The sequence below is a fragment of the Mauremys mutica genome, chromosome 15 (assembly GCF_020497125.1).
Source record: "Mauremys mutica isolate MM-2020 ecotype Southern chromosome 15, ASM2049712v1, whole genome shotgun sequence".
Lineage (NCBI taxonomy): Eukaryota > Metazoa > Chordata > Testudines > Geoemydidae > Mauremys > Mauremys mutica.
In genome coordinates, this window is record NC_059086.1 from 5,306,092 (window position 1) to 5,326,327 (window position 20,236).

Here is a 20,236-nt window from a genome sequence, read left to right on the forward strand (position 1 = left end):
GGCTGAGCCCCCCAAAAGCTAGTGGGAGCTGCAGGCGCTCGGGGCCAAAGTTTCCCTCCCCCATGCTGGGCTGAGGAGCTCTGTAAGGTTTATTTATATGGCTGGATTGTTTGATTGTTTTTTAGTAGCTTTGAATTTTGCTTTCAGCCGCGGCTGCCAGGAAACTTCCCGGACCGTACACAAGTACACCCACCCACGTCTTGCATTTATTTCCAAGAAGCAAAAGTTCCTCAGAAAAGAGGTGGAACTGGTTTTGAACCAGCCAACCTGGGGGCAGAGGCTGGGACGAATGGAAACACTCCCGCCCCGTAAGTCCCCAACAAAGATGCCCCGCTTCCCGTTATGTTCCTCTGAATGTTTATTTAATGGGGATGCTCCTTTTTCTAAATATGGGAGAGCTCCCCAAGTCGGGTAAGGATCAGGGAACAGCAGGGGGGCCTGTGGGGCAAGGCTTGAGAGGCCTCAGCAGAGCTGTGTGTGTGTGTGGGGGGGAGATCAGGGCTGGGCTAGCAGAGGGCTGTGGGTCGGGCTGGATGGGCAGCGATAAAGCTGGGGGGGAGCCCAGGGGCTGTGAGATAGAGGGGCAGCGATGGAGCTGGGCAGGAGGAGGCCAGGGGGCTGTGGGTCGGGATTGAGGGGCATGGGCAGAGCTGCCCTTTGGCTGGCATGGGCCAGTTCCTTCCCAGGGCTGTTGGCGGCCATCTGCTTTGTGAGTGCAGCCTGGGGCCCCTTCCCGCCGCTGTTTGCGTTGGCGGTGGCTGGGGGTGGGGCCGCCGGGGGAAGCACCTGCAGAACCTGCCCAGAACAAAGCCCCTCTCATCCCGCACCCAAACCGGCCTAGGCCTGGCTGCATGCAGGGCAGGAAAGCCCAGCCTGCCCTCAATCCGCTTTGAGGCTCCTGAGAGGGTGCGGCCGGGTCTGCTCTTTCCCATGTAAACAGGGCGGGGCTGGGGCTGTAAGGCTCCGAGAGCCCCTGGCAGAACTCCCAGCAACTCTGCAAGCCATCTGCTCAAGGACCACACATTGCACACACATATGAACATGCACAAACATGCATTGCACATGCACGAACACGCATTGCACATAAATGAAAATACTTTGTACATGCATTGCATACGCATGAACACACGTTACACCCACATGCCCCATACACAGAGGCACATGCACCGTGCATACCATTGTGCAGAAACGTGCACATTTGAGAACACACAATCACACACCCGGGCACGCGTGTGTGCCCCACAAACCGTCGTGTCCGCCAACGCACGGCAGCCCGTGCACATCTGCCCATGCTTGACTGCATGCACACCCCCGCCAGATACGCCAGCAGGACGGGGCGCCTGCACCTGCGTACCCACCCTCACCTGCTCACCCACACGCAGGGGCGTGAGCTGGGGCAGCGCCCCTGCCTGCTGGGGCCTGCGGCTGGGTGCCAGGATGGCCTGGGTGTAGCTGACACGCCCCGGGTGGCTGGGTCGGAATGCTGCCCAACCTGTCAGGGTGGTGCGGGGCCCGGGCAGGAAGATGACTCTGCTCAGTTTCCCCTTGCCCAGGGGCAGCTGCCGCTCTGGCTGTGTATGGCCAAGTCTCCATTACTCCTCCCACCAGTGGCTGGGAGCCCTCTCCTCAGGGCCCCTTCCCATACCCCTCCCTCCTGCTTCCAGTGCCATTAGCTAATAATCCCCAGGGCACAATTAAGGAGCGAATTCTACTCCTCCCCCCCCTTTCCCAGTGCCTACTCAGGAGCGGATAGGGACAAGTCAGCCCTTTTTGGTCTGACTCCTCCCTACTTAGATTGGCAGCTCTTTGGGGCAGGAACTGGCTTTGTGTTCTGTGTCTGTACAGCGCCTGGCACTATGGGGTCCTGGGCCGGGGCTGGCGCGCCTACCCGATACTTGAATAAAGCTAAAAGCAGTAAGAATGGACAGTGCCTAGCACCACAGGGTCCTGGGGCACGGCCCAGGGAGCTGGGACTTGGGAGACCTGGGTTCTGTCCCCAGCTCTGCCCTGCTGGGTGAGTCACTTCCCCGCTCGGTGCCTCAGTTTCTCCATCTGTAAAATAGGGAGAATGATGCTGACACCTGGCTTTGAGCTGGCTGGCTGGCAAACAGTACAGAAGAGCCGGGGAGTGACAGGTTGTGGGCAGCTCCGTGCCAGCCTGTGTCAATGCTGTTCATTCTGCAAATATTTGGCTGCCCAAGACTGGAATAGCGGGTTTGGTTCCGGAGCTGACACATAGCAGGGGCCAGAGCAGAGTAGAAACCAGGAAGACTGAAAGAGGTGTCAGTCCACATCCAGATGGTCCTGCTCCCCGGGTCCTCAGACCTGGCTCATGTCCAGCGGCCGGCATGCTCCACCTCTGACAATGTTTGAATCCAGGTGGTTTTCAGACAGATCTGCTCTAGGAATTATTGTGGGGACGTTCTCTGGCCTTGGGATCTATGAAAATCCTCCTGTTGCAGGGCCTGAACCAAAGTCTCTGTGATGGGGTCAAGAGGTAACTTCCCTGCTGGGCAGGTTATTCCTTCATTGCCCACCAGGGGGCACCTTCTTCTACAACAGCTGGTACCAGGGAACTGAAGGAGACTGGATACCAGGGTAGATGGGCCTTTGGGCTAATCCCTACTTCCTTCCCCTTATGCAAACTGGCTTCTCGCTCAGCAGGGCTCATGGTGGGAACATCCCACAGGCCCTCTGCTCTGTCCCCTCCCAGGCCTAGGCAGTCACGGCTCCTGCCCCCAGGTCTCTGGGGTGTGGGTGGGGGAGCTCCCAGCCCCTGGAGCACTGGGTGGCAGGATGTTAGTCTAAGGCAGGCCACGCAGAGACGAGAGCAGCAGTGAGTGGTTCTTCTGAGCCCTGGAGGGGGAGTAGGGATTCTGTGTCCACCTCCCTTCCTCCCCTTGCCACCTTCCTGGGGAAAAGGGGAGGGGGCATGGGGACCCAGAGGCAGGGGTCCCCGATAGGGAAGCTTGTTCTCAGGATGGTCACATCAGAACAACTTCCAGGGTCGTGGATGCGTTGACAAGTGCCAGGTACAGATGTGCAACCCCATGCCCCTACATGTTTGTGCAAGCGTGCTCCTGCGCATGTGTGTGCCAGCTCATGGACAAACACACACTGCACACAGACATGAGCAAACACCTCTGCAACCATGTGCCCAACCGGCAACTCTGCAAACATGCTGGTATCACACACATGGGCTGGAGCAGATCAGAGAATCTGGCCTCTTGTCTCTCTCCTCCTCACGCCTAGCACTGGCCGCTGCCTTGTCCCCCACGCTCTCCCCACTGAGGTCAGGCGTGAGAGCCTTCTCCTCTGCAGCCCCTACCCCTCCCTGGACTCGCTTGGCTGCAGCCCGTCTCCCCCCTCCTTCTAGCGATGCCCGGGGAGAGGCAGAAGGGTGCAGGCAGGACCCCAAACCACAGGCAGAGGGATCAGGCTCCCTGGTGCCAGCAGGGGGCGCTCTCCCCAGCGTGGGGAGGGGGCACTGACAGCGCAGAGGGGAGAGAGGGGTCCCAGCAGGGGGCGCTTTCTCTAGGGCAGCGGGGCACGGACGGGGTGGGATGTGGGGGGGGATCCCAGCAGAAGGGGGAACACAGGAGAGGGGATTGTCCGCTGCCCCCCCCCAGCGCCTTGTTTAGTGGGGGACTCCAGTCACCCATGGAGACAGATGGGGCGGGCTGCCCCCCAGCAGCTCCAGAGGGGGACAGCAGGAGAAGTGGGGGGTGGGTGGCTGGGGCGCCCCGCCGCGCTCTCCCGGGGCGGGGTGTGGAGAGAGGTGGCGGGAGGGCAGGGAGTCGTCTGACTTCATCCCCGGAGCTCGCCATTGGCCCCGTGGCCCGTCACTCACGGCACTTCCTCCTCAGTCCCGGCCGCCCGTAAAGTTTGAGGGGAAGAAAAAGAAAGAAGCGGCGGAGGAGAGCGAGAGGCGCCGGCCGGGTCCCCGTGCGCCCCCGGCCGTGCCACCACCCGTGCGCCCCGGCCGTGCGCCCCCAGCCGTGCCAGCGCCCGTGCGCCCCCGCCGTGCGCCCCCGCTGGCCAGCTCCCGTGCGCCGCGCCCCTCCGGGATGCGCTGCCCCCTTCGGATGTGACAGCCGGACCCGGACGCCTGGGCTCGGGGTGCAGGGGCGGGGGAGTCTGTGCGTCTCTCCGGGGGGGCTCCATGGCCTCCTCACCGGCCTGCGCCGGCCCCCCGGCTCTCCCCTCTTCCCCCGGGACCTCGGGAGGCTGCCTGGCCGCCCTGGAGCCCGCGCCGCTGGCGCCTGGGTCCTGCGCCGCTTGCCAAGGGGTCTCGTTCCACCTCCAGATCGGGCTGACCCGGGAGTTCGTCCTGCTCCCCGCGGCCTCGGACCTGGCTCATGTCAAGCAGCTGGCGTGCTCCATAGTGGATCAGAAGGTAAAGGGGGGGAAGGGAGCGCGACGGGGCGGGTGTGGGGCGGTCTGGGGGGCAGGCGCTGCCGGAGGGACCAGATAACTCCGGGCCCAAGAGGCGGGAGAGGCTCCATCGCTCTGTGTGTGTGTAATTGTGTCTAGATCGTCCTGTGTGTGTGTTTGTGTATCTAAATTGGTGTGGGTGTGGGTGTGTGAGGCCCATGTATGATTGCATGTTGTGTGTATGCGAATGTGTGGTGTGTGTGTATGATTGTGGTGTGTGACTGCGATTGCATGTTGTGTGTATGATTGCGGGGTCTGTGTGTGACTGCGATTGTGTGTTGTATGATTGCGTATCTGTATTCTGATTGTGTGTTGTGTGTATGATTTTGGTGTGTGTGTATGACTCTGTGCAATTGTGCGTTGTGTGTATGATTGTGGTGCATGTGTCAAGAGTGTTTGCATGACTGTGTCTCTGTATCAAGACTTAATGTGTGTGCCTGGAATTGCGTGTGTCCACATGGGTGTGTGTCTGGGAGCCTGCCTGTATCAGCTGCGTGGGCTGGGAAGGGTTAACTGCAGTTGTGGTGTTTTGATGCGGTACTGTGCATGGTGGAGGGACAGGCAGGCCTGGGACGGGGGTTGATGGGGAAGGAAGTGGGGTGCAGAGGGGAGGTGGGAAGCTGTGTGGGGGTAGATAGGGTAGTGAAGCCGGGCTATGGGTTGGAGCTGGGTCTCATCTCTGCCCGACGGGGAGTGGGGGTTTCATTTGGTTGGAAATGGCAACTTTTGAGGTTTAAGCTCCAAGTTCGGCACTCCTCGTCCTCCCCCAGGTAAGGGAGTCCTCTGGCCCCCGCTCCCCAAAACATCAGGGCTTCAACCAACCAGTGGAAACTCTGCCCGTGGCTCCTTGCCTGACAGGAAAGGGATGAGGTTTTCCAGCTCCCAGAGGCCCAGCTGAGTTCACCGGGGCCCGTGGGACGAGGCAGACCTGAGGGGACCCCTCCATCGCTGGTGTCCTTCTCCCCTTCGCCTGGGATCTTGGGGCACAGGCTGTGGAGGCCTAAAGGGAAGGGGAGCAGAGGGATGCATCCCGAACCTGATTCATGCCTCCCCTGGCCAAATGCCGTGCTGTGGGGGCTGCCTTTCCAGTTGAAGCTGCAGTCCCTGCGCGGGAGCCACCAGGGCTGGGAAGCTGGGGAGACCCCACCGGCTGAGGATGAGTTTCGCCCCCCCAAGCTGTCTGGGGAAAGGGCCCCATCTCCCTCTGCTGGATCTTCTAGCTGGACCCAAGTTGTACCCTGTCCCAGAGCCTGGGCAAGAAGCTACTTAGTGCTATTAGTCAGAGCCGATCCAGATCACTAGCCCTTGAATTGGTTAAGCCCCGAGGCCTTGGACACAGTAGTTTCTGGCGGGGTGGGGTGGGGTGGGAACAGATGCCCCAGTGTCAGAGAGCCTGGGGGTGCAGTGCACTCATGGGGGGGGGGAAACACGGGACAGGAAGGGCACTGTGGATGTGAGGCATGCAAGGCGGAGAGGGCGCTAACTATAGGGGGCATGGGGGGGAGCCAGCCAAAGAGTAAACGGGGGCAGCTCTTGGATGAGAGACCTCAGAGATGTGCAGGAAGAGGCGTTGGGGTCAAGTGGGAAGGGCACAGGATTGGGAGCCAGGACTCCTGGGTTCTAGCCCCAGCTGTGGGAGGGAAGTGGAGGCTAGTGGTTAGAGCAGGGGGGAGGGGCTAGATGTCCGGACTCCTGGGTTCTGCCTCCCAGCCCTGGGGTTTAATGTGGCCTTGCATTCAGCACAGGAGACTGTAAGGCCTTGGGCAAGTCACATCCTCTCTCACTCTGCTCTCCTTGTTCTCTGCTGGGCTTTGAGATCCACGGATGCCATTGAAGAGTTGTGTTACTATCTGTAGGATCTCCCTTGGATGCAGTATAGGGGCATCGCCTGGAGTCCCCAGGCAGAGATCAGCCCCAGCCCGGTGCTAGGGGTTAGGGTGCTGCTGGAGGCTCTGGCTGCTATAGGAAATGCAAAAGCAAGGCCATGATTGCTTGGGGTTATTAAAGCTCCCACGGCTGCTTTTGACAAGGGAAGGGCTCTTAGCTCAGGTCTCCTGGCTAAATTCCAGTCTGGGTAATTGTCTTCCACTTCTGTAAATTCCTGCCTGTAGTTTCAGTTTGGCTCATGCTTCACTTCCTCCGTTCTGAACCATAGAGAGTTTGTGTGGCTGTTAAAGAGCTGCTGCGCCTCACCCCAGAGGTGGCTGCATTTCAGTCCTGGGCGAGGGATCCCTGTATAGCCAGCTGCTGTACCCCACCCCAGAGGTGGCTGCATTTCAGTGCTGGGTGGTGGAGCCCTGTATAGATATTCACCATGCTCCATCCCAAAGGTGGCTGCATTTCAGCGCCCAGTGTTTACATTTTGCTTGGTGCTTTGTGGCTCCTCCAGGGCCTGTAGAAATCTGAGCGTGCTGGTTACTAGGCCTTGCCCTGATGTTGATCTAGCCTTGAATAGAGGGCTGGTCCCTGATGCGTGAGCTGGCCCGGAGAAGAGCTCCCTCCCTTCGGGTTTATTGCCTGCTGTTATGTGCCTGCTTCCTGCAGATCAGTAACAGTTTTGGCAGCAGCTGGGAGAAGGGAAAGCGTGACTCAGGGGTTAACCCTTGGCTGGCCAGCCCCAGAGGAGGAGAAACAGGCTGGGTTTGACCATCCCGGCTCTTTGGAGATGCCCTTGAGGGAGCCAGCTGGCGGCGTAACCGGGGTGTGTGCGATTGTTCCCACTTCCCCTGTGGTGGGCTCAGGCTGCCTCAATCACCCCCCCACACCCCTCCCAAGTCTTCTCTTCTGGTGGGTCTACAAGGGGAGCAGAATGGGGCATCGGAGTCACTCCCCCCCGCTCTCGCGAGACACCTCCTGCCCCCCAGACCTAGCTGGAAATCCATCCCCTGCCTCCAGAGACAGAGGGAGGGAGACAGGCTGCTCCCCCAGGCCTGCACTGGGGTGTGGTATCACAGGGGGGCTGGGATCCACCCCCTGCAACCCTGGGAAGGCCCGTAGGGGAGGTGGAGAGGGGATTCGCCAGGCTGCAGCTGCTTTTGTCTCTTAGGAGGCTGCCACACTCCACCCCAGAGGGGGCTGCATTTCGGTGCTTGGAGGAGATTCCCCATAGCTTACCGGGGACAAGGCGTGAACTGTGCGCCCATACTGTCCCCCCCCCGTCCCCCGATCAGTTGTCCGCATTTTGGAGCAGGGACTGTCTTTCTGTTCTGTGCCAAGCGCTGCACAGACACAGGGCCGGGGCTGTGGCTGGGCTCCTAGGCGCTACCGCAATACAGCTAATAGCAATAAAAATGTACAGCGCCTAACGCAGTGAGGTCCTGGTCCAGGAGCGGGGCACCTAGATACTACCATAATACATCTAATAGTTATACAATGCAATACAGAGTAATACAGCCTCTAGCACAATGGGGTCCTGGTGTGTGACTGGGTGCTACCATAATACACCTAATAATTAGGATCACCTGGGCATTGGCTGATCTACCACAGGCTGGGTCCCATGGGGGTGGGGAGCACTGAACCAAGGTAGAAAGAAGAGCTCTTGGGGGGCCTCTAAGAGACCAGATGCGTTGTGAAGAGCAAGGCCCTGCTGGCCTCATCTTCCAGCTTTGAATCTGTAGCTAACTGGGGTGGACTTTGAATTCCTGGGATGTTATCAGGGACTGGGCCCTGCCCATGGAATACGCTCTGGCCCAGCGGGCCTGTGCATGGCTGCCCTCTGCTGGGCAGCATCAGAACCGCTCACTCGTGTGTCATAGCCTCGCTGCTCGTGGAGATTCTCCGATGGTGCTGGGCTTTCCGGGGAGGGGGCCTGGGTTCTGTCCTTGCTGCTGTCGTGAGGTCGGGAGGCCAAAGTCTTGGGAGGCTATGGGTTTTGTACGTTACATGAGACAACAGGAATGGGAGTGAAGCATCATGACAGGTGAGGGCTGGAGGGTCTTTCAGGCTGCTGGATTTTAACCCTTTTGGACTGGAAAATATAATCTAAAAATCCAAATCTAGGTGAAGTGTCTTTTTAAAACAGTAACACTCAGGGCCGGTGCTTACATTAGGCGACCCTAGGCGGTCGCCTAGGGCGCCAGGATTTGGGGGGCGGCATTTTGTGCACTCCCCATAGGATGCACGGGAGCTTCCGGTTCCGCTCCCGTCACGCTGCCGAAGAAGGACCTTCTGCCGACGTGCCGCAGAAAACAGCGGCAAGCAATTGAGCAGCTCAATAACTGCCGCTGTCGCCTGCGGCATTTCGGCGGAGGGTCCTTCTTCGGCGGCGCGATGGGAGTGGAACCGGAAGCTCCCGCGCACCCCGTGGGGAGCGCACAAAATGCCCCCCCCCGATTTCTGCCTAGGGCGCCAGAAAGCCTGGCGCCGCTCCTGGTAACACTCAAAACCATTTTTCGCCGTATTTTGTTTTTTTTTAAATCCTGTTTGTACAAATATCAAACCTTAGATTTTAGGCCTCAAAAGAAGCCAAGTGTCCCCAGGAATAGTAAATAATTATTATTGAACCGAATGTGGTAGCACATAGAGATGTCTAGTTTGTGCCCCATTGTGTCAGGTGCTGTACAAAACATGGCAAAAAACAGCAAGTCTCTGCCCCGGAGAGCTTCCAGTGTAAAAGACTCGACCTACCAGCAGGGTGAGACCTAATTAATATAGCTTCTAAGTGGTTACTATAGTATTAATGTAGCTAAATAATTAGCAGAGCTGCTCATTATATTCTCTTTTGTTCACACTTCACCCAGAAACGATTCCAAATAAATTTACAATTCTCGCCATTGTATTGCAAATCTTGTGAGACTTTGGGTTTCTTCCCCCTCCCCCCATAAATCTCCAACTGCAGGAGTCAGGTTATTACCTGCGAATCTCAGTTTACATTTTTTTGTTTTTAAAATGTAAGTTCTTGTGGTTGTGGACTTAAGCTTGAAAATATGGGCCCTGAGATTCTATTATATCAGAAGGCAAATAAATAACCCCAAATCTATTAGTTTAAAAAAATCTCATGATTTTTTAAGACAGTCTCATGATTCTTGGGGCCCCTTTTTTATACAGTGTGTATATAGGACACTTTATCCCTATGATCGATCGATCTATCTATCTATCTACATGCAAACACCCCCCACCCCTATTTTGTATCCATCCATCTGTCCTAATCCGGCCCTCGTTACCACAGTGCTGCTCTGCTTACAATATTTAATGCATTTATTTATGTAAATGCCTCTGCTTCTGGGGTGGAAGGAACGCAGCTCTCTGAGTGCCATGGAGACGCTGCCCAGTCTTGCGGGGTGGGGAAGTGAAGAACTCTTCCTCCCCGGTCCCACGGTGGATTAGATCTGACGCCGACACGGGTCTAGCAGCCCGGCTCACTGTCTCATTGACAGCCACAAGTGGGTGGGACCATTGGTTTACAGGGGGTTCAGCTGTTCAACTCCCCCTGATTCACTTGGGGGGAAGTGCGCCTCCTACTGACCCACCAGCACCGCTCCCTGCAGCCTGGGATCTATGGGCAGCCCGTGGCTGCAGGGCGCAATGCTGCAGCTTGCACCGTTGACCCTGTGGTTGACTCTGTGGGAGTGGGTGGGGGAGGATGCTGTAATTAGCCCCCCTGCAGCTGACGCCGCCCTGTCTCCCTGCACCTGGGAAGCAGCTGCTCCCCTTGGCCCGCCTGCTCCAAAACACCCATCCACGGGGTTAATCTCCTGTGTGAGCATCGAGACGGGCAGCCGTGGTGGTGGGATCCAGCGATGCATGGCAGTGCTGGAGCCCGAGTCTCCTTGCACCACAGGCCTGGAAAGGAAAGCTAGGCCCCAGGGGCACACTTTGAACTTGGCATCCTGTTAGGTGGGAGTTACCCTGAGAAGCGGGGTTCAGTGGTTAGAGCAGGGTGGCTGGGATTCCTGGGTTCTTTTCCCAGCCCTGCTTCTGACTAACTCAGCATCCTTGGACAAGGGCACTTGGCCTCTGCTGATCCTCAGTTTCCCCCCTGTGTGGTGGCTCCACGCAGCCTCCTGCCGCCCAGGCCAGAGCTGCCGTTGCTGCATGGAGGAGCCTGGCTCCTCAGAGGAGGAACCGGGGGTGGGGGTGGGGGGGAGTGCAGCGTCGGCACCTGCGCCCAGCCCTTTGCTGAACTCTCTGGGCCCCGGGCCAAGAGCCCTGCTTCTAACCACGTCCTGACAACAGGCAGCCGGCTGCAGCCGCGGAGCTGGGGCATGAGTCCTTTCCCCGACGTCCCTCGTGGGCTCCTGGCCTCCCCCCCTGCCCAGAACCGACTAGGCCTTGGCCCTGTTCAACCCAGCTTGAGATGCAGCTTCCCCCGCCCTGACCCCAGCCCCTCTCCTGCTTGGCTCCAGCTCTCTGGGGCAGCCTTCCCTGCCTGTCTTCGGTGGCCTCCAGCCCGGTGGTGTCCGGGCACCACACACTCTGTGGTGTATTTATCCTCATAAGTCCTCCCTCTGAGGCAGGGTGGTGCTGTTCCCCCCCCCACCCCATGTTATAGATGGGGAAACTGAGGCACGGAGGAGCTAAGTGACTTGTCCAAGGTTGCACAGAGGAGTCTGTTGCAGAGCTGGGAACTGAACCCGGGTCTCTTGAGTCGTCGCCCAGCCCCTTCCCCACCTGGCCCTTCATGTCTTTAGTCATGTCACCCCCTAAGCCTGGGGCACATCACGGTTACACCCCCCTCCCCCATCCCAGCCCTGTGGCTCCTACTTCACGTCCCAAGATGCCCCGTGTCCTGCTCAGTAATACCCTGCCCCCACTTGCCCACACCCGGAGGGTAAGATGTTGAGGGAAGGGTTGTTTGTCCTTCCATCCGCAGTACCCCGTCTGTCCTCCTGTCCATCCTCCTGTCCTCCGACTGTCTGTCCATCTGTCCCTCCTTCTGTCCACTGTCCATCTGTCCTCCTGTCCCTCCTTCTGTCCTCCGACTGTCTGTCCATCTGTCCCTCCTTCTGTCCACTGTCCATCTGTCCTCCTGTCCCTCCTTCTGTCCACTGTCCATCTGTCCTCCTGTCCCTCCTTCTGTCCACTGCCTGTCTGTCCATCTGTCCCTCCTTCTGTCCACTGTCCATCTGTCCTCCTGTCCATCCTCCTGTCCTCTGCCTGTCTGTCCATCTGTCCTCTTATCCATCTGTCCATCTGTCCCTCCTTCTGTCCACTGCCTGTCTGTCCATCTGTCCTCTTGTCCATCTGTCCTCCTGTCCCTCCTCCCGTCCACTGCCTGTCTGTCCATCTGTCCTCTTGTCCATCTGTCCTCCTGTCCCTCCTTCTGTTTACTGCCTGTCTGTCCATCTGTCCCTCCTTCTGTCCTCTTGTCCATCAGTCCTCCTGTCCCTCCTTCTGTCCACTGCCTGTCTGTCCATCTGTCCTATCCGTCCTCCTGTCCACTGCCTGTCTGTCTGTCCATCTGTCCTCTTGTCCATCTGTCCTCCTGTCCCTCCTCCCGTCCACTGCCTGTCTGTCCATCTGTCCTCTTGTCCATCTGTCCTCCTGTCCACTGCCTGTCTGTCCATCTGTCCTCTTGTCCATCTGTCCTCCTGTCCCTCCTCCCGTCCACTGCCTGTCTGTCCATCTTTCCTCTTGTCCATCTGTCCTGCTGTCCACTGCCTGTCTGTCCATCTGTCCTCTTGTCCATCTGTCCCTCCTTCTGTCCACTGTCCCTCTGTCCTTCTGTCCCTCCTCCTGTCCACTGCCTGTCTGTCCATCTGTCCTCTTGTCCATCAGTCCTCCTGTCCCTCCTTCTGTTTACTGCCTGTCTCTCCATCTGTCCCTCCTTCTGTCCACTGTCCATCTGTCCTCCTGTCCCTCCTTCTGTCCACTGCCTGTCTGTCCATCTGTCCTCTTGTCCATCAGTCCTCCTGTCCCTCCTTCTGTCCACTGCCTGTCTGTCCATCTGTCCTCTTGTCCATCTGTCCTTCTGTCCCTCCTCCCGTCCACTGCCTGTCTGTCCATCTGTCCTCTTGTCCATCTGTCCTCCTGTCCACTGCCTGTCTGTCCATCTGTCCTCTTGTCCATCTGTCCTCCTGTCCCTCCTCCCGTCCACTGCCTGTCCATCTGTCCTCTTGTCCATCTGTCCTCCTGTCCACTGCCTGTCTGTCCATCTGTCCTCTTGTCCATCTGTCCCTCCTTCTGTCCACTGTCCCTCTGTCCTTCTGTCCCTCCTCCTGTCCACTGCCTGTCTGTCCATCTGTCCTCTTGTCCATCTGTCCATCTGTCCCTCCTTCTGTCCACTGTCCCTCTGTCCTTCTGTCCCTCCTCCTGTCCACTGCCTGTCTGTCCATCTGTCCTCTTGTCCATCTGTCTTCCTGTCCCTCCTCCTGTCCACTGCCTGTCTGTCCATCTGTCCTCTTGTCCATCTGTCTTCCTGTCCCTCCTTCTGTCCACTGCCTGTCTGTCCATCTGTCCTCCTGTCCCTCCTCCCGTCCAGTGTCTCTGTCCTTCTGTCCATCTGTCCTCCTGTCCCTCCTTCCATCCACTGCCTGTCTGTCCATCTGTCCCTCCTTCCATCCACTGCCTGTCTGTCCATCTGTCCCTCCTCCTGTCCTCTGCCTGTCTGTCCATCTGTCCTTCTGTCCATCTGTCCTCCTGTCCCTCCTTCTGTCCACTGTCCATCTGTCCTCCTGTCCCTCCTTCTGTCCACTGCCCATCTGTCCTTCTGTCCCTCCTTCTGTCCACTGCCTATCTGTCCATCTGTCCTCTTGTCCATCTGTCCTCCTGTCCCTCCTTCTGTCCACTGCCTGTCTGTCCATCTGTCCTCTTCTCCATTCTTCTGTCCACTGCCTGTCTGTCCCTCTGTCCTCCTGTCCATCCTCCCATCCAGTGTCTGTCTGTCCATCTGTCCTTTGATCCATTCACTGTCTTATCTATCCATCTGTTCTTCTATCCATCCTTCCAGCTCCTGTCTACCCATCCGCCCATCCATCCATCCATCCATCCATCCGCAATATCCTATCTGTATTCCTCCTTCCATCCACTGTGTGTGTCTGTCTGTCCATCTGTTCTTCTATCCATCTTTCCACCCATCCACTGTCTGTCTGTCTCTCCATTTTATACTCCTCTCCACCTTTCAACCTCCCTCTCTGCCCATCCACCCACGCTGGGGCTAGCTATCTCAGCGCAGATCGGTCTGTCTCTCAGCCTCCTGGTCTCAAAGAGAGGAACCTGCTTTTCCGAGTTGCCTGTTGCTGCAGCAGGCTTAGATCTGTCCGTGCCAGCCTTGGGGGCGTGCGCTGAGCTCTCCGGACAGCTCCCGCTGCGAGTGAGGGGTTTTATTGTCGCTTGGCTCGTCATGAGAACGAGCTGGGCGGTTGTGAGGGGAAGGGGGGTGTCTCTGCAGAATCGCCATGGTGGCATTTTGGGTACTCTGCAAGAGCTGAAGTGGGGTGGTTTGATCCGGGTCCCAGCACCTCTGAACCTGCCCTGCAGTGGGGAGTTGGGTTCAGAGAGCTGGCCCCGTGGGGGGGGTGTCTTGCTCCCCTGAGCTGAGCTTGCAAGTTGGCTGATCAGGGTGCATCTGTGGGTGTGTGAGGCGACTCCTCCTCCTGGCGCCGGTGGAGTGGAACGGGCTGGGCCCTGCTTGGGCAGGAGGAAGGAAGGAAGGGGCCGGAGATCAACTGGAACCAGATCGCTCCTCGCCGGGGCCATCTCAGAGCCAAAAATAACCCCGCAGATTTGCATAAGCAGCTGGAGGGAGAACGCGTTAGCCCCTGTGCCCAGGCTGCCCTTTGTGGGCTCTGCCATCAGATGGGGGGGCACCCTGCCAGGTGACACTGGGGGGAGCCAGAGCACCCAGTCCCACTGTACCGCTGGGGAAACTGAGGCACGAGGGAGATGACATGAGTTGCCCAGGGAGTCTGTCTGCAGCAGAGCAGGGCACCTGTGCATCAGACCCTCATCCCCTCCTGGCCGGAGGAAGCCATCGGGGCAGCCGTGGGGCCTTTGGCCTGGGATCCTTTCTGTCTCTTCCAGACCCTTAAACACCCCCTGTGCCAGCCCCATCTCCTGGCACCAGCGTTGCCTTGAGGATGGATCTGGGTGGGGAGCTCTCGGAGCAGCGGAGGGGATGCGCTAATGGGTTGCTGGGCCCCGTCTTTCCTCCCCAGCTCCTGGCCATGAGTGGGACCCCCAAAGTCCAGGCAGGGCTCAGCAGTCATGGAAGGTCCTGGGGAGCAGCTAGACGTTCACAACAGTGCAACCACTGCTCCCCACCAGCCGCTGCAGCTCCTGTGAGCTAGGGCTTACCGCAGGGGGGGCTGGGAGCCAGGACTCCTGGGTTCTGTCCCCAGCTCTGGGAGAGCGGTCGCGTCCAATGGTTGGATGCGGGGCAGGGCTGGGAGTCGGGACTCCTGGGTTCTATTCTGAGCTCTGTCATTGATTCGCTGTTTGAGCTTGAGTGAGTCACTTGCCACCTCTGTGCTTTGGTTGCTGAATGCAGGCCTGGCTGCTTAGCCAGCTGGCGGCTCCCTGGCCCTGCCCCTCTCTGACTCAGTAATGGGTGGGGGTGTGTTGGGCTGTATATGCCCCCATGCAGAGGCGCACTGGCTCGGGGTGTTCCCTGCCAGCCAACAGGGTATGGAGCCGCCTTCTGCTGGATGTTGGGTCTGGTGAGCTGCAGGAGGGGCTCTGAAGAACATAAGAACGGCCAACCAGTGATCCATGTGGCCCAGGGTCCTGTCTTCCGACAGTGGCCAATGCCAGGTGCTTCAGAGGGAATGAACAGAACAGGTCATCATCAAGTGATCCATCCCTTGTCCAGTTCAGGGCCGCCCAGAGAATTCCCGGGGCAGAAGGACCCCCCCCCCCCCGCAGGTCTTCAGGGCACTTCAGCAGCGGGTCCTGGAGCGGAAGGACCCCCCCGCCGCTGAATTGCCGCCGAAGACCCGGAGCGGAAGAAGCTCCGGGGGCCCGGGCCCCGCGAGAGTTTTTCCAGGGCCCCTGGAGTGAGTGAAGGACCCCGCTTCAGGGCCCCCGAAAAACTCTCATGGGGGGCCCCTGCGGGGCCCAGGGCCTGAGGCAAATTGCCCCACTTACCCCCCCTCTGGGTGGCCCTGGTCCAGTTTCAGCTTCTAGTAGATTTAGGGACACCAAGAGCATGGAGTTGCATCCCTGACCCTCTTGGCTAATAGCCATGGAGGGACCTGTCCTTCAGGAACTGATCTCACTCTGTTTTAACCCAGTGATACTTTTGGCCTTCACAACATCCCCTGGCAAGGAGTTCCACAGGTTGACTGTGCGTTGTGTGACGAAGCACTTCCTTTTGTTTGTTTTAAACCTGCTACCTATTGATTTCATAGGGTGACCCCCTGGGTCTTGTTACCTGAAGTGGTAAATAACACTTCCCTAGTCATTTTCTTCACATCAGTCATGATTTTATAGACCTCTGTCATATCCCCCATAGTCACCTCTTTCCCAAGCTGACCAGTCCCAATCTCCTCCTATGGAAGCTGTTCCATACACGTAGTCATTTTTGTTGCCCATCTCTGTACCGTTTCCAATCATATCTCTTCTTTGAGATGGGACGACCAGAACTGCAGGCAGTATTCAAGGGATGGGCGTACCATGGATTTCTATAGGGGTCTTATAACGTTCTCTGCCTTATCTGTCCCTTTCCTAATGGTTCCTAATATTCTGTTTGCCTTTTTGGACTGTCCTGCATGTTAAGCAGGTCTTTTCAGAGAACTATCCGCAATGACTCCGAGATCTCTTTCTTGAGTGGTAAAAGCTAATTTAGACCCCATCATTTTGTATGTAAAGTTGGGATTATTTGCATTATATGCATTGCTTTGCATTTATCAACGGTGAATTTCATCTGCCATTTTCTTGCCCAGTCACCCAGTTTGGTGAGTCCCTTTGTACCTCTTCACAGTCTGCTATGGACTTCGCTATCTTGAGTAATTTTGTATTGTCTGCAAACTTTGCCACCTCACTGATCACCCCTTTTACCAGATTATTTAGGAATATGTTGAACAGCCCAGTACAGAACCTAGGAGGACCCTGCTATTTACCTCTCTCTACTGTGAAAACTGACTGTTTATTCCTACCCTTTATTTCCTGTCTTTTACACAGTTACTGATTCATGAGAGGCTCTTCCCTCTTATCCTGTGACTGCCTAAGAGCCTTTGGTGAGGGACCAGTCAGAGGCTTTGTGAAAGTCCAAGTCCACTGTATCCACTGGATCATTCTTGTCTACGTGTTTGTCAACACCCTCAAAAAATTCTAATAGATTGGTGAGGCGTGATTTCCTGTTACAAAAGCTGTGTTGACTCTTCCCAACATATCGTGTTCATCTGTGTGTCTGATAATTCTGTTCTTTACTCTAGTGTCAATCAATTTGCCTCGCCCTGAAGTTAGACTTAACCGGCCTGTAATTGCCTCTGCAGCCTTCTTGAAAACTCGGTGTCACAGTAGCTCTCTGCCTGTCGTCTGGTTCAGAGACTGATTTAAGCGATAGGTTACCTACCATAGTTAGTAGTTCTGCAATTTCATATTTGAGTCCCTTCAAAACTCTTGGTCCTGGTGGCTTATTACTGTTTAATTTATCAGTTTGTTCTGAAACCTCCTCTATTGACATCTCAGTCTGGGACCGCTCCTCAGATTTGTCACTGAAAAAGAATGGCTCAGGTGTGGGAATCTCCCTCACCTCTTCTGTAGTGAAGATAGATGCAAAGAATTCACCTGGCTTCTTCTCTGCAATGCCTTTGTCTTCCTTGAGTGCTCCTTCAGCACCTTGATTATATCCAGTGACCCTACTGATTGTTCGGCCCACTTCCTGCTTCTGATGTTCGTACAAACAGTTTTGCTGCTAGTTTTTGTGTCTTTTGATAGTTGCTCTTCAAATTCTGTCTTGGTCAGCCTAAATATACTTTTACACTTGCCAGAGTTTATGCTCCTTTCTGTTTTCCTCGGTTGGATTTGACTTCCAGTTTTTAAAAGAAGTCTTTTTGTCTCTATCTGCGTATTTCACTCTGCTGTTTAGCCATGATGGCATATTTTGGATCCTTTTACTGTTTTTTGTTTTGTTTTGTTTTTGTTTGGGTTTTTTTGGGTGTGCATAAATTTAGTTTGAGCCTCTGTTATGGTGTTTTCAAAAAGTTTCCATGCAGCTTGCAGGCATTTCACCCTTGTGACTGACTGTTCCTTTTAATATCTATTTAATTAGCCTCATCGTTTTGGTGTAGTTCCCCCTTTTTGTAGTTAAATGCTGCTGTGGTGGGTTTCTTAGGGGTTTCCCTCCCTACACTGATGTTAAATTTAATCGCCACATGGTCTCTATCACTGAGTGGTTCAGCTGTATTTGCCTCTTGGACCGGATCCTGTGCACCACGTAGGGCTAAATTAAGAATGGCCTCCGCAGGGTATTTACCGCATGGCTCTGCTGAGTCCCCCAGCACTGAGCCATGATCTCCCCATCCCATGTCTATCTGTCTGTCTGTCTGTCTGTCCTCACAGTTCCCAGAGTGCGGCTTCTACGGGCTCTATGACAAGATCCTGCTCTTCAAACATGACCTGTCGTCTGCCAACATCCTGCAGCTGGTGCGGGTGGCCGGAGACATCCAGGAGGGGGACTTGGTGGAGGTGGTGCTCTCAGGTAACACGTGCGGGTGTGTGGATGAGGGAGAGAGAGAAAAAGGGCTGTGTGGGAATCTACACGCTTTCTGCCCCCTGGTGGAGGGGATGGGCCCTGCTCTGTGTGTGTGTGTGTGTGTGCACGTGTGTGTTTTTCCCTGCCGCCCCCTGGTGGAGGGGATGGGCCCTGCTCTGTGTGTATGTGTGTTGTGTGTGTGTGTGCACGTGTGTGTTTTTCCCTGCCGCCCCCTGGTGGAGGGGATGGGCCCTGCTCTGTGTGTGTGTGTGTGTGTGTGTGTGTGTGTGTGTGTGTGTGTGCGTGTGTGTGTTTTTCCCTGCCGCCCTCTGGTGGAGGGGATGGGCCCTGCTCTGTGTGTGTGTGCGTGTGTGTGTTTTTCCCTGCCGCCCTCTGGTGGAGGAGATGGGCCCTGCTCTGTGTGTATGTGTGTTGTGACCTTGCTGCCCCCTGCTGGAGGGGATGAGCCGTGTGTGTGTGTGTGTGTGTGTGTGTGTGTGTGTGTGTGTCCCCGTGTCCCTGCTGGAAAGGATGAGCCCTGCTCTGTGTGTGTGTGTGTGTGTGCACGTGTGTGGTTTTCCCTGCCGCCCCCTGGTGGAGGGGATGGGCCCTGCTCTGTGTGTATGTGTGTTGTGACTTTGCTGCCCCCTGCTGGAGGGGTGAGCTGTGTGTGTGTGTGTGTGTGTGTGTGTGTGAGTCCCTGCTGCCCCCTGCTGGAGGCGATGAGCCCTGCTCTGTGTGTGTGACACCACAACACAGTTGCCCTCCTTTCCTAGATGCTCACTAGCCCAGCCGAGCTCTTCCCACGCAGCCCGCTCCGCACTGGCTCGCACCTGCCAGCGCCGTAGGCTGTCCAGCTGCTGATCCTGTCCGGGTGGCGCTGTGGGGGCATTGCCAGCTTGTTCCCCAGCCCGCGGCAGCCGATCCCGACTCGGTGGCGGCGGCTGCGTTGCTTGCACTGTGTTGGCAGAAGGGGCGGACCGATGGGGTGCTGAGGGCTGGGAGGGGCAGAATGGGGCCGCCCCCGGGGCTGGTGAAGCAGGTGTGACACCGGCACGATGCTGCCCCGTGGCACGTTGCCGTACGACAGGCAGGGCCTGGTTCGGGATGGTTCTTGGCTGGAGAGGACGGGACACAGTGCCACGGGGTGCTGGGAGATGGCAGAGGGACAGGACATGTCTCGGTGCCGGGGACCCTGGGAGAAGGCTGGGATATAGCGTCAGGTACCCGGGTACCCATCACGGCGTAGTCACTCCGGGGCTGTGGGTGGGGAGCTTCCCCACGCATGGCTGTGGGCCGTGCGCGGGCCCCTGGCTCCATCGCTTTCCTCCGCTGCTCCCCGCCCACGGCTGCTTTCGCTCCTGCCGGTGCCCAGGTGCTGTTTTGAGTCAGGGCCGCCCGCGCGCGCCCCGGCAGGAAGTGGTTTGGGGGCCGGCTCCCTGGCACGAGACCTGGTGGGGGGAAGGGCAGGGGCGCGGCAGCTCCGAGGCCCACGGTGATGATGTTTCCCCCCCGCACCACCACCACCACCCGCAGGAAATCCTGCCCCGCACCCGCCCAATCTGTGCCAGCGGCCCCCCTGTGTTAGAGAATCCCCGGTGTCAGGGGCTCTCGCCAGCAGGGGGCGCCCCTGGCACCAATACGGGGGACCGGCCACCGCCCAAAGCGGGGTGTTGGCTATGGATCGTTACGGGGAGGTGGGTGCAGGGAAGTGGATCCAGCCGGGCCCACGGGCTCCCGGGGGCAGCCGGCGGGTCTGGACCGGGCTGCGCCGTGCCCTGAGCTCCCTCCCTCTCGTCCACCAGCCTCGGCCACCTTTGAGGATTTCCGGATACGTCCGCACGCCCTGAACGTGCATTCGTACCGCGCCCCGGCCTTCTGCGACCACTGCGGGGAAATGCTCTTCGGCCTGGTGCGCCAGGGCCTCAAGTGTGACGGTACGGAGCCCAGGGGGAGGGTGTGGGGGTGTCTCCCCATCTGAGCCCAGGGGACTGGCTGACTCGGCGGGGGGGTGGGTGGGGAATGGGACATGGGGCCTTTCCCCTGTAGGCGATGCCGGCTCTGATCTGGCCCCAGGACGGGGGACTGGCTGGCGCAGGGGGGTGGGGAGTGGCTGTTTGGTGACCCTTGTGTGTAATGAGTTGAAGGGGGGTCTCAGCCCAGTTTGAAGGGGGTCCCACTGCACAAGCCAGCAGGTGAGAAACAACCCAAACTGTCCACAAAGCCCCA

The 20,236-nt window shown here is 57.5% G+C and overlaps 1 protein-coding gene across 2 annotated transcripts in view; it reads left to right on the forward strand.

Moving 5' to 3' along the window:
• The first annotated feature begins 3,907 nt into the window (after window positions 1-3,907).
• Window positions 3,908-20,236, forward strand: part of PRKD2 (protein kinase D2) — a 32,881-nt gene continuing 16,552 nt past the window's right edge. For both annotated transcript variants that reach the window (XM_044989083.1, XM_044989084.1), the window contains exons 1-3: window positions 3,908-4,396; window positions 17,875-18,013; window positions 19,813-19,944. In XM_044989083.1, coding sequence (XP_044845018.1) covers window positions 4,163-4,396; window positions 17,875-18,013; window positions 19,813-19,944 — 505 coding nt within the window. In that variant the 5' untranslated portion in view covers window positions 3,908-4,162. The remainder of the gene's footprint in view (window positions 4,397-17,874; window positions 18,014-19,812; window positions 19,945-20,236) is intronic.